Source organism: Anabrus simplex, chromosome 8 (assembly GCF_040414725.1).
Source record: "Anabrus simplex isolate iqAnaSimp1 chromosome 8, ASM4041472v1, whole genome shotgun sequence".
NCBI classification, from domain to species: domain Eukaryota; kingdom Metazoa; phylum Arthropoda; class Insecta; order Orthoptera; family Tettigoniidae; genus Anabrus; species Anabrus simplex.
In genome coordinates, this window is record NC_090272.1 from 140,467,863 (window position 1) to 140,482,789 (window position 14,927).

Consider the following 14,927-nt stretch of genomic DNA (forward strand, 5'->3'; position numbering starts at 1 on the left):
CTTTTCTTGCCTCAAGTTTCGAACACTGAACTCATTTTGAGGTATTACCATGAAACCTGTTATCAACCATTTCTTTCACCTCTTGCCTGAAGTCTCGAATATTGGGATATACAATATGAGGTATTGCTTTGAACCCTTTCTCTACCATTTCACTTATATCCTGCATAATGTCACTTCTTCATCTGGAGTGTACCACCACCACCTCCTGTAACTTGTATTGTCCACCCTTAAGTTTGTTCAGCTTGGTTTAAAGTTCATCAGAACTTAATTTAAATTATGACTTAAGTTCATCCTCATTGGATTGAAGCTGTGACTTAAGTTAATCTGGACTGGTCTGAAATTGTGATTTAAGTTCATCCTGGCTAGCTTCAAACTCGTGTTCATCCTGAATAGTTTTAAAGTTAATGGTTATGAATTTCATGTTTTTGGTCCGTATTGAACTGAGAATAATATATAAGTAATAATAATAACAACGTAAACGTTTCCACCTTTTCAATACTAAAATATATTCACAAAATTATAAATTACACGGTACTAGTTTCGACCCATCTAGGGGTCATCATCAGCCGTATTGAAGCAAAGATCACTTTTGGCGAAATCTTTGCTTCAATACGGCTGATGATGACCCCTAGATGGGTCGAAACTAGTACCGTGTAATTTATAATTTTGTGAATATATTTTAGTATTGAAAAGGTGGAAACGTTTACGTTGTTATTATTATTACTTATATATTAGTTTTAAAGTGTCATTTCAGTGCACAGATCTTCTCTAAGATGTCCTGGAAGCTAGTAGAGTGGAACCTCAGTTCTCTGTTTTTGGAGAAGCCATGAAAAGAAAACATACAATATGGAAAAATAAGAAGGAATTAAAACTGGTAGCAATGGTGGACATTGCAGTAATGAAATACTTTATGTATAATTTACAAAATTACATGTCAAGAAGTTAATATAAAAAACCACCTAATCGATTAGGTTCTTTATATTAACTTCTTAATTATACTCATCGATACGGTCATGAAATGGACGACTTGTAACATAAAATTACATGTTACAAACTTGAAATTTAAATTCAGTTTTACCAGGAAACTTCATCACTCTTCCATGAAAACTTCTACTTCTACTTCAGCTACTTTGATCAGCCTAGCTCATTGAAAAATATGCTACTTTATCACAATATGAAGATAAAGTTGGAATTCAAGAGGACAAATTGGGGCAAATATTCGTTTATAGGAAGTGGAGTTAGGTATTAGAATAACTTACCAAGGGAGATGTTCAATAAATTTCCAATTTCTTTGCAATCATTTAAGAAAAGGCTAGTAAAACAACAGATAGGGAATCTGCCAACTGGGCGACTGCCTTAAATGCAGATCAGTAGTGATTGTGTTCTGAATCATATTAATTTCTACTGTCCTCTTTACTTTAAACGTGATTGGTTACTTTACTATCCAGATAACAGTGTACATTTATATTTTTTAAAATCACAAAATCTCCTGTTTTCTTCATTCCCTGATTTCATTCAACTGTATTTATATAATTTCTCCAGATCTGAAGACTCAGATAAATTAAAAGCCACAAATCTTGGATTTCTGATTTCCTCTTCTTGAACCTTGATCCCCTTCTCCAAATTTCTCTTTGATTTCCTTTACTGCCTGTTCTGTGTAAACATTAAAATTTATGGAGACAAACTGCAACCCTGCCTTGTTCTGTTCTGATGAATTGATTCTCTTTCACATCCCTTGATTCTTATCATCATCGGTTTGCCCTTCAAGCGAGCCGGGTAGGGTGTTTGAAAACAAGCGTCTTCCAAAGTTGCCTATTCAAAAACATTTCGTTGTCCAAGACAGATTCCCAATTCCATCCTCTTCTCTCCACGTCTTCCCTCAGTTGGTCCATCCATCTTCTTCTTGGTCTTCCAGCTGGTCTTCTACCTGTTATTCTCTTTTCCAAATAAGCACATGGTAACCTTGTGCTATTCATTCGTTTAACATGCCCAAACCATTTAAGTCTAGATGACCTAAGTTTTTCCTCCATCGATTCATTTAGACCTAGGTTAGATCGGATCTCATCATTTTTCACATGATCAAGTCGGGTCTTTTAGAGGGCAGTTCTAAGAAATTTCACTTCACAGGCTTGAATCCTACTATAATCCTTTGATGTTAGTGTGCAGGTTTCCAGAGAATATGTAAGGATGGGAATGAAATATGACTTGTACAGGGTCATTTTTGTTCTTTGTGGGACCTTCTCATCCCATAGTAGGTGTCTAACGCTACTGTAAAAGTTAGAGCCTTTGGTTACTCTGTTTGTTATTTCTATCTCAGCTCGGTTATTACTAGCCATTACGCTTCCTAAACAACTGAATTGGTGTACTACTTCAACTTGATGGTCCTGTATTTTTATGTTGCATTCTGTATTATGTCTGCTGATTTTCAGTGCTACTGTTTTTAATGGGTTCAATTTCATTCCATAATCATCAAACTTCTTACACCATGCATTCAGATTATTTTGCACTCCCTCCTCTGTTTCATCCCATATTGCCACATCGTCTGCAAACACCAGAGCCTGAAGATCTTTATTACCTTTTCCTTTTAGTTCCTTTAAAATGGTATCCATAACTGCTATGAATAGAAGAGGTGATAAGACACTTCCCTCTTGTACTCCTTTGGTTGTATTGAACCATTCAGAGTGACCATCTCCAATTCTGACACAGCTTTTACAATTAGTATATAGCATTTGGATCTTCCTAATAAGGTACTCCAGTACACAAAGTTTTCTAAGACTTTTCCAAATAGTTGATCTAGGAACATTATCGTATGCCTTTTCAAGGTCCATAAACACAATAATTAGGTCTTTTCCTCTTTCCCAGTGTTTCTCCGCCAACATCCTCAAAGTAAATATCAGATCTGTTGTGCTTCTTCCAGTCCTAAAGCCATGTTGTTCCTCTTCTAAGATAGGCTCTAGTATATCCCTTACTCTGGCTTCAATGATCTTCTCCATAATTTTAAGGCTGTGTGATAAGAGGGTAATGCCTCTGTAATTTTCACTTTTCCTTCTACTTTTCTTAAAGATAGGAAGTATCACCCCTTTTATCCAATCTTCAGGTATTTCGTTATCCTTCCATATTGTTCTGAGAACTCTATACAGCCACTGTATTCCTGGCAGACCAGCAGCTTTAATCATGTCAGCTATAATTTCATCAGCTCCTGCTAACTTACCACTTCTCATCCTATGGAGAGCTTGCTCTACTTCTGTTCATGTAATTGGGATATCTTCCTCTATTGTTTTCTGTCCTACATTCTGAACAGAGATCTCTTTAAGGCCATTTAGGAGCTTGTCAAAATACTGCCCCCCATTGTATCCATGATATCTTTCATATTGCGAACTATATTCCCATCTGCTGTCTCCAAAGCTGTAATTGCTTCTTTATCTGATCTTTTACTTTTTACTATTCCATATATAATTTTCATATTCCCTTTACTGTCTTCTTCCAGTTTAGTTGTAAATTCTTTCTAACTTTTCTCTTTTTCTTCCTGTACAATTCTCTTGACTTCCAACTTTCTGTATCTATATTCCTTTGCCATCTCTTCCAATTTATTGTTGTCTATTTGGTCGCTGTTGATTCTTCTGTCAGACTTAGTCGCATCAAGAAGTTTTTTGGCTTTATTCCTTTTCATTATGGCTTTCTTTCACTTTATCATTCCACCAAGATGTTCTTTTCTCTCTCACTCTTCTGCTTGTTCTTCCACATATTTTATCTGCACTACCAACCAGACTTGCCTTAAAATCATTCCATTCTTCATTACCTTTCTTTGTGTCTGTTATTGGTATTTTAGCTCTGATTTCCTCTTGAAACTGCTGTTGGACTTATCAATCCAGTTAACTTCAAGGCCATCTTGTTCAAGGTTTTAGGCCTCAGGACCTTCTATTCATGATAAACAGGCAAGAAATGTGGTTGCACATTAGGCATAATTACTAGTGCAATTCAATCGGAACCTACAGTAGAAGTCCACTATAGCAAGTATGACATATAGCGAGAACTCCGTTGTAATGACATGTTTTCTTCCTGTCCCTGAAAATTTGTATATTGAACTGTGTATTATCCATCGGTTACAGTGAGAACTCCATCACTGATGCATCCATTATTAGAAGCGATGAAGCATGTGTTATTTTTTCCATTATTGATATTTATGCACGCCACCGATTCTACTGAATGTGATCGATCATCTTCGGCATAGTTTTCTCGCTATGTGCACTAGCGAGCTCTCTCATCGACATTCAAGCTTGAAGCCAGTGTCGGAGTCGATTAGTAATACTCATCGTGTTGTCGACTGGTGTTCTCTAAACACAATTCTCCATCGCGGGACGTACTCTCTACAGAGGCCTCTAGGGTTGTGTTCTTTTGATGTAGTTATCGCATCTGCCACAAATCTCTCATATCCTGTACTTGTGTATGGTATCCTTCGCAAAGATTTTTCGAAGACCTGTGTAAAGGCAGATCAGTTAGTTTTATTGAAGTTCCTGCAGGGTCATAAGGTAGTTGAAACTAGAGGAATCTGAATGCCAAGCTCGTAAAAGACTGGCTAGTGTTTTCTATGAGGAAAGTGAGTAAGCATTTTCCAGATATGATTGTTAAGGATGTACCATCTTAGTTTCTAAACACAAATCGTAGGTCAGGGTAATACTCTAATCTCCACACTGCAGATCTAAAAGTACCTTGATCCTTAGCATCAAAAACATGGAAAAGGTCATTACTTTCTTCCCAGCTCATTAGCGCCTCTCTGTTGTCATCGTTGGTTTTATAATTCCCTTCCTGGTGATGACTGTTGAAGTCTCCTACATAGACAGCTGGGTATGGACGCACATCTAAAACTTCCTTAGGCCACTTGACAGTGGGTGATTTATAAATATTTGATACTTCAGTATCCCTATTTGAGTAACAATGATGTGGATAGCCTTGCTTATGCTAGAAGAGACAAGGTAAGCATTATCTCTGGAGGAGAGCATGTAGGTAGCATTACCACATAATTGATGAAAGGTAGCTCCCAGAAGATCATATCCCAGAATCTTTTATCTAGTCCTCATATTCTGCTGATCTTCTGCAGCATGAGTTTCTTGGATAACTACAATGTCAACTTCATAAGTAGCAGTTTAGACAGCACTTCACTCTTGGATAGGCTGATGCCTTCTATGTAAGTTGACAAAATAGACAGTAGGTCCCAGTCTTGTAGTAGTAGTCTCGACCAGAAGAGAAATATGTCTGGTTACCTGTTTACTGTTGCTCACTTAGCACTACCCACTTAGCACTACGTGTCAGGGGTCAAGGTTAAACCTAAGGACGTGAGCAACAATGGAAGTATTAACTACTTGGCCGTCAGATCTCTCTATGTATTATGTAGTATGCTGTTGGCAGTGCTCTGATTGTTTCTCTCCTTCTTGTATTCCTTTTGTTCTGTAGCAGTAATCTCAAAACACAAGTATTAACCCTTGAGCCAGTAGTTGAAATAACTCTAACCAGTGGGGTGTGCACCCCACATTTGCAGTACCTGATGTATGACACATGTATTATTGCAAGTTATAAAAAAGCGAACACCATTCTTACAACACCAAGTAACCCAAAATAAAATAAATAAAATTTGGCTAAAAAACAAAATCAAGTTTCTGCACAAAAAGAAAGCATTTTTTAAATACACAATTATACAAAGCACACTTGAACGCCCCTTTGCTGCTGACCCCTCTAGAATGGGATTCTTTTCAGATCCACATCCAAAATAAAATGGAAACCACCTTGAATAAGAAACAAAAGATGTTAGATAGGTAGTTAGCATACCCCAAAAGGATTCTCACGAAAACATGGCTCTTACTTCTAACAAAAGCACAGCAGAGACATTTAAAAATCAAATTCCTGTTTTTAAGAACAAAACTAAATCTGACATTTTGAATTATCTGGGTATACTTGACCTGAGAAGCCATTTACATAGGTTGTAAGGTTAGGCGTGGACGGGACACATGATGAATACGCCAGTTGCGTGTTGGACGGGGAGGAACATGTATAGGGAAGTACGCCAGAAGAGTATTACATTTGGTGTAGCCATTGATTATTTTATGGCGGGAACATAGATAGGATTGCGAGTCTTAGCAATGAAATTGAAAAGGTTAAAAATACTATTTAGTTGAGATATGTTTGTGATAGCTGTTGAGGACCAAATAAGGGTACAAAAGTCAATAATGGGGAGAACATATGAGATGTATAATTTTAAGGCATTAATATCATTAATTTCAGTGAACCTGTAAAGAATACCTAGGGTACGTATAGCATGGGAATTTATAGACTGAATATGAGTAGAGAAGGTTAGTTTACAGTCTGTTACAACACCTAGGTGTCTTACCTTAGAAGCCGATTGCAATATATTTTTCTGGATGGTGTAGGCAGTGTTCATTCCTTGCTTTAGCAATGAAAAGGAGATTGTATTGCACTTCTTAACGTTGGGAGAAAGATTCCATTTCCTAAACCAGTCACCACATGAACTGAAAACAGTCTGTAATTCATCACAATCATCAGGCGTAGACACTTCCCTTAGCATTTTCAGGCCATCGGCGTACAAGAGGACGGAACACTGACTATTTTGGGTGCAGAGAATTATATCATTGATATAGAGAACAAAGAGTAGAGGTCCCAGAATACTGCCCTGAGATACACCTGATAACACAGATAACCATGATGAGGCAGATTCAGGGAGTACCACCTTTTGTTTTCTGTTATAGTCGAAACTTGTTATCGATGACAAGACGAGGCCATGGTAGCGAGCTTATGAAGAAGAAGTGCGTGATCCACTGAGTCGAATGCTTTGGCCAAATCTATACAGATTACATCTGACTGAGATTTATTTTCTATTGCTGAAATGATGTGGTGATAGAGAACTGTGGGGTTAGTGAGGCATGATTTTCTGGGAGTGAATCTGTGTTGTTCTTCAGATAGGTATGGTTGTGTGAAAAAGGGGAGTCGGCGGAGGATTATTCTTTCAAGGACAGAGGATGGTATTGGGACGATAGATATTGGGTGGTATGATAAGAGATCGTGTTTGTTGCCAGATTTGAAAATAGTGTGATATCAGCTTGTTTCCAACTGTCGGGGAATGTACCAGTAGCCATACACAGGTTTAAAATTGTAGATAATGGTGCACAGAGAGATGCAGAAGTATTTTTGAGGAATATAGGGCTAATATAATTGGGCCTGGTGAAGCGGTTTGTTGGGAGACTATTAAGAATATTTTGAACTTCGGTAGGGGTCGTTGATATTTGTGACAGTGAGCAACTGCAAACACTATTGATCTGTGGTAGTTCTATGATATGATACCACGCAAGTTGGCTATGCGGTTAGCGGCACGCGGCTGTGAGCTTGCATCTGGGAGATAGTGGGTTCGAATCCCACTGTCAGCAACCCTGAAGATGGTATTCCGTGGTTTCCCATTTTCACACCAGGAAAATGCTGGGGCTGTACCTTAAGGTCACGGCCGCTTCCTTCCAACTCCTAGGCCTTTCCTATCCCATCATTGCCATAAGACCTATCTGTGTCAGTGCGACAGAAAAAAAAAAAGGAAAAAAAGCAAAAGCAAAATGTTCTGTGATAGGTGCGGGAGGGATAAAGGTAGAGTGAAAGTACTCATTGAATTTTTGGGACCTTAATTCAGTTGGGACATCATCACTATGTAGTTTAATAATAACTAGAATAATAATAATTATGATAATAAAACCAAATAATAATAATAATAATAATAATAATAATAATAAAATAAATATGGGGATAACAGAAAAATAACAAAGTAGCGGCGGTTTCACACCTAAGCTTGGAAATGTGACGGTTAGCTTATCAAACACGCAAAATCAAACCATACACAAGGTTAACTTACAGGCCTAACAACGACAACTAATGAAGTATTGTGGAACGTGAAGGGGCCCTATTGAGGTCCATGGGAAAGTATGCCGTTATGGGGAAGAAAAGGTTCACAATAGTCACCCTTTAGCTCAAATATATTGAAATTAACAAATGAAAAATACAAGAAACAAAATTAATAAATGACAGAGCAGCTGATACTTAACTCACTAAAACAAACTGGGAATATTAAGCTCTTCAGGCACGAACAAACTTTGACATCGAGGTTCACATATTACAGAATGAAAAGAGGCATCCTCGAAACAATCAAAAAATTAATTAACGTGATGTACAATACGTTATTCGAGGAAGAGAGTTACATTTACTTACAATTACAAGATATTGAGTCAAAAAAGAAGGTTTGCCTCCGAAAACAATGTTGCGGACTAGCTTAACAGCTAAGTCATACTGATGGCCAATTTAGGCAAATGTCCCAAATTCTATTCTTGATTTTTCCCTAAATTGCATAAAAGAAATATTACAATAATTACAATAATATTCAAAGCACATCTAAATTAACATTTTCTTCTAGTTACATTAAAATAATTTCTGCAGAGTCCATATTTCTTCTTTTTCCACAATACTCAATTTTTTCTTTTAAAGACAAAAATGAAATTCTGCTGACACACAGGTCACAGTATCCGGGGTGACATTGTACGTGATGAAATGAGGGTCCAAAATATTTTAGGGTTGTTTTTAAGGTTACCAGTTATAGAAGTGATGTGCCGGTTGTAGTTATTCTTGAGATGCGATTTTGAAATTTTCCTGAAGTGTTTAAAAGTATTATTCGTGTGTGAATTGGGTACAGACTTCCAGAATGACGATGCACGGGTTTTGTTCTTTAGTAGCAGTTTAGTTTCGGCACTCGGCTAGGGGGGATATATGTGTGTTCTGGGTTTGGAGAAAGGTACATGCTGTTTAATAGTGGTAAATATTAAATCCTCAAACAGGGAAACCGCACTGTTGACGTTATGCTCAGGTGATAACCAGCACCAAGGGAAGGATGACATGTCCTGATTGGCAACTAGCTAGTCTACTTTACTCCATAGAGGAAATGCTTGCCTTGCAGCCGGTGGGAAGTCTTTATGTCGATAAGCAGGAATAAAAAATAAAAACTTCCTAACGTCATAAACAAAATCAAAGCTATACCTTCATATAACACTGCCAAATACAAGAAGGATTTTAAAAAAAAAGTTAAACAGAGCGATGCGATAGTCACCAAAGCTTATAAAATTCACACTACAGACATCATCGACAGAAAAGACTACATCTCTAAGACAGAAGCATTTTTTAGTGACAGTTTTTTTTTTCAGTAATAAAAAAAGACCCTACAACCCACATACAGTGGAATCTTAAGTCTCTTTTAATGAACACCACGTTCTTGCTAAACAAGCAAGAATCTAAAAAGTTGGTTAATATGAACGCTGGTTTACCTACAGCCAGAGCTCTACCTAAGATACATATGGTCAAGATCCGACCAGTTATCAGTTTCAGAAACAGTCCTACATATAGGACTTCTCAATACCTACATAATTTCCTCAAAAGACATCGCTTCAGTAACAGTGCTCCCATAAAAAACTCTGTAGAATTCTGTGATAAATGACAAAAGTTCAAGGTTACACCAAACCATATTTTATGTTCTTTCAACATTTCTAATATGTATTCTAATGTTCCAACAGAAGGAACCATTAAAATAATCCAAGACAACTTAAGGAGACAGTCATCTCACTAAGCTAGAAATAAATTAATTTTTAAGAATCCTAAGTTTCATTCTCAATAACAAGTACTTTACATTTTACCAAAACATATATCGGCAAGATAGTCTACCTATAGGAGCTCCAGCCTCGGGTATCTTCTGACATTTACCTAGACCATCTGGAACATACCAAAATTATTAGCAAAATACAAGGTTTAGAGCTCTGGATCCATTATGTTAATGATATGTTTGCAGTCATAGATCAACGCTACAATAGTAGTAACAAAATGTTTCAATTCCTTAGTTCTTTGGATCAAAAAATAATATTTACTCTAGAGGATGAAGTTAATGGCTCCATAAATTTCCTAGATGTTACCATAACATTAAAAGTAGACAGCTTTATATACCAAATTTTTAGAAAGCCGACGTTTTCACCGGTTACAATAAAAAACAATTCCTTTCACCCAGATGCCCCACCCCAAAAAAACGAGCATCATATAACAGCCTAATATACTGAGCCTTCAAACTCCCCCTTTTAGGCAAGGACCATAATAGAGAGTTACAATTCTTACGAAATATAGCTAAGATTAACGACTATAAAGCAAACATGGTCAACGAAATTATTAAAAAAGTAGAACAAAAACAAGTTTCCACATTGATCCCTGACAAACCAAAAAAGACCAAGTATGCCACATTCACTTAAATAGCCCTAGCATACATCAAATTTCCAATGTATTTAAAAAATACGATTTTAGTGCTTCATTTACCACTAACAACACAAACCAGAATCTATTTTTAAACCACAACATTGTGTATCCTGTAAAGGATCGGCTTTCTGGATCAGGGATTTACAAGCATATTTGTTCTCAGTGCCGAGTTTCATATGTTGGACAGACTGGGAGAAGCTTTTCCACCAGATATTTAGAGCACTTTAACGCTAACAAGTACCAAAGATTTTTGGCAATAAGTATCCACATGAGGGAAACAGGCCATACTTATACTACCATAGAGCAGAATTTAACTGTTTTAAAGATATTAAAAAAGGGTAGGTTAATGAACGAGTACAAAAATATTTATATTTACATCGATCGCCTTAGCAACAGAGACCACAACTTGAACGATGTCGCTGAGTTATGTAGCCTCCTCTATGGAATACTTCTGCATTTTCTAAATAAATTAAAATTAGGAAATATTTCTTCTCAAATCACAGATAAACCCTCTCTTCCATCAACCCCCCGCCCACCAACGGGCCTCCTTCCGCTTCTACCATAGTTCCCTCCCTCTTTCCTCCTCCCTCTCCTTCTCCAGCCTACCCGTCTACACACAGCAGATACAATACTAGTAGCGCAGCCTTGGCCACGGCCAAATCAACACTGCAGCACCTAAGCCATCAGCAGCAAAGTGTAGACGACAAGTGGGTAAGCCTAACACTAATTATCAGTCCTCCGTCATATTCCCCCCACTTATATTCGCCTAAAGCTTATAACTAAGGTATTTCCCTTTCTTTTCTTTTTTCTCTTTCTGACTAGCTTCCCACCATAACTGGACTTTCTTTTGCATTAAAACATATCCAGCTACAGGAAGAACTTTCTCCTGAAGTCCCCTGTTCTACTTTAGCCATATAGGGCTACTCTGTCTTTAAGATGCATACAAACAAAGTCCAGTTAACATGACTCACACTTTCATGATTTTAAATTGCCACAATCACGACCTTAATCAACAGATGCATTTTTTGTCTTAAGAAGATACAAGTTTTAGGAATACATATACAAGTGTACCTGAGTGCTTTTAAATGTTAACTGTTAAACACAACCAACAAAAACATTATTTTACCCACTGTGATGTTTTAATGACACAACACAAATGTCAATCACACTCAAGTGGTCATTTTATCTAAATCCTGAAAGTATCTTCCACCTACAAGACTCAAACCAGTCAACCACGATATCAGACCCTATAGACTTAACATCTTGATGATCATGGCTACCAGGCAGGCTTTAGTAAGGTACCATTCTCGGACACAGCTCACAATATTTTTCTTCAATTGGCTATCTTAGAGTGAGAAGGTAGATCATTTGAAATATGGGGTTGGCCAAGAAAAATGAGTAGATAAGTTAATCTAAATACTTGTATACTGTCCAAAAATGAAAATAAAGGTGTTCTCTTAGAGGTGGGCACCAAGAATTTTTTCTTTTTTTCTTATTGCTTTCCTTGACATTCTTTCATTGTAATGGTTGCAGAAAACAATTACCTTAATCTCATTGAAAGGAGTTCAATGGTTTCTATCATACCTATGTTTAAATCTGTAGACAATTACCTTAATCCCATTGAAAGGAGTTGAATGGTTTCTATGTTCAAATCTGTAGAATTTGAGTTTGAATTAGGTGTCTTTCTTGTTTCGTAATCATGATAGTTATAGAACATATTGTGGGCTACACAGAACATAAAAAGTTTTGGTGTATTAATAGAAGTTTTGTGTACTTGCACATGTTTTCAGAGACTTCCTACGTCTTGGAGATCCATTATGCTGTTTGCCCATGGATATTCTGGATTCATACACCTTGAGACCGTCACATCGTAAGCCTGGTGGACCTGTACCCTTGACACGTGTCAAGACTCTAGTTTCTATGACAACTCCCAGAGATTTTCGCTCTCATGGCAGCACAACCTTACCTCCTTTTGTTGAATTTGATATGGCTGCTGAAGGCTTTGGATGTTTGTATCTACCCAGTGTTGCTCCTCAGAGTCCATCTGGCCCCAGTGTAGTCAATGTTGGGAATCTCAGTGGTGCGGTGGATACTAATGTTGTTGGTGGCATTGGCTCAGGTAAGTTTCTTCTTAATTGGTACAAATGTTAAAATTCACATTGCATGATTTCCATTAGCTTTGAAACTTCATAATTTCCAGAACATTTACATCATCATCATCATCGTCGTCATCATCATCATCATTTCTTCGCTCCAGCAAGCCGGGTGTGGTTGTGTACAAGCCTTCTCCAGTTTGTGCTGTCCATCCACGGACGTTGCTCATATATATGATGTCATATAATGATTAAACATTGGTTCTAGTTTTATTGTGCATTTCAAATTTATCCATTCTGGACAAGTCGGTCAAGGTTACACAACAAAATACTGTCATCATCAAGACTAGTATTTATACGTGGTAAAATTGGTTAAATATGTACAATTGCTCAAATTTCTCAGAAACTATTAAGATTTTAGACATAATGTTGTGGGTATCCATAAGGTTTTTATCTGCATGTAAAGTGAATTTTATTTTGATAATAATTATTAAGTCTGATAAAATATGAAATATGGAAAACATGCATTCTTCTTTTTAAGCGACTAAAAAAATGAAAACTAAAACATTCAAAATATGGAGCAAAATGTGGACTGATTTTGTATCATTTAATGAAAAAAGAATATTTGTATTCTATCAAATTGTCATATGTATAAAGAGAGTAGTAGGCCTATAGTTAGATATTTATTGATTAAACTTGGAAGCCAGATAACAAGAGTTTAACCTTTGATAAGGGTCACAGTGGTTTAAATGACAAGGCCAAAGTGAGCAAGAAACAAAGAAAAATGTGCATAAGGTAGAATTTGCTATCCACATTTCATAAAAATACAAGAATCCAGCTTTGAAAGATTGATGATAGTAAAATAAATTGTTTTCTGACAAGAATAAGTTTGAAAGTATAAAATATGGAACATTTTAAAAGTAAATGATTAAATTATGTAAAAATATGAAAGTTTTCCTTAAATGTATATTTTTGTTAAAACTATGGGCCGAGTGCAGAAACAGTGATAAGTTTTAAGCCTTAGACAACGTCTACCTAACCGACGTCTAAGTCGAGCACGATCTTCCATTGCATAAACAATGTTCAGTCGGTGTTTAACTAGACATCGTTTCAATATTGATTCGAAAATGAAAATAGAAGTATCTTCCCTGCAACTCTTTGCTTGTCGCAACCAATGAAATTCGTCGGTGTGTGGATCAAACGTTAGTCAGCTGTCGTTTTCCTACACATTACTCAAATATGGCTAAGCAGCATTAACACTAGAACAGCCGAATATTCCTCATACCTATAAAGGCCGCAGGCGGTCATTTTGACCGCTGCCGCTTACTGACATATACCTAGGATCCAGGATCTGGGAAAGATGAGAATGTTCAATCATTTATTTTAAAACAACAGTTAACCATTAGGATGTATTGTATACAGATCAATCCATTGTTAAATATTAATAATTGTTCATATTCTCTCACTTCTAATAGGTAACAATGAAATATTTCGGCGGACTTGCTATTGAATGCCTTTGTGAAAAATTATGATAAAAATAACGGTCTCTATTTGTTTACAAGCCTATTTAGGCACTTGACAAGCAATTTATGCAAGTTATTACCTTACACGAACATTTTCCACAGACTACTTTGTTGCACGAAAAACATGTGTCAGAGGTTTTGTTCTGTTTACAATTGGAGTTCACTTGACATTGTCGTCGCTTAAGACTGGCACATTGAACCTGAATATGAGGCTCAGGTTGAAGTGTAGGGAGTTCAATCAACCGGGATCTTGTCTTCACAAAATTATATCTTAGTTCTTGTATTACTTCAAGAGTATAATCATGTCGAGAGATTCTCTGTCCCGTAACTTCCTTGTAGACTATCCATGAATTTATTGCTGCTAGATCAAGTACGTTATAAAATACATGTACAGGCCACCTTCGGCATCCAGCTCTAGTGGAGTATTTACGCGCCATTCGATCAACTACATCCACACCATACTTAGTTCCGTTATAAAATTCAGTAGTACTAGGGAGCTTTTTGTTATTTTCACTGGCTTGAACGCTTGTGTGTAGAGTGCTTAGCAAAAGCACATTCTTGTTCACTTTTCCTTGATATACTGTGAGAGTATGACAGTCTCGTACAGATTCATACGTAGTGCTTTGATTGACACCGGGATTTCCTTCCTCACTCGATTGATTGTTCCAACAATACTAGTTTTCTTCTCTTTCAGTCTCTCAGCCAACTTTACCGATGTAAAGAAGTTATCAGTGGTCACGTTACGTCCTTTCATGAGGTATGGGTCCATAAGTTTCATGACAACATTTTCAGGCAGTGACTCATTGGTGGGTCGCATTTCGTCTTTCCCAAGATAAGGAAACCCATTGCACACATACTTAGAATCAGCGTCTACCAGTAGCCAGAATTTTATGCCAAATTTATCTGGCTTGTTGGCCACGTACTGCGTGAACCTGCACCGAGCTTTGCTGGGGAAGAGTTGTTCATCACCTGTGACATTCGC

General features: G+C 37.0%; 1 protein-coding gene across 1 annotated transcript in view; it reads left to right on the plus strand.

Moving 5' to 3' along the window:
- Window positions 1-14,927, plus strand: part of bchs (WD repeat and FYVE domain containing 3 bchs) — a 478,767-nt gene that overhangs the window by 129,876 nt on the left and 333,964 nt on the right. Inside the window, exon 18 of the mRNA XM_067152491.2 lies at window positions 12,120-12,448. Within this exon, the coding sequence (XP_067008592.2) occupies window positions 12,120-12,448 (329 nt within the window). The remainder of the gene's footprint in view (window positions 1-12,119; window positions 12,449-14,927) is intronic.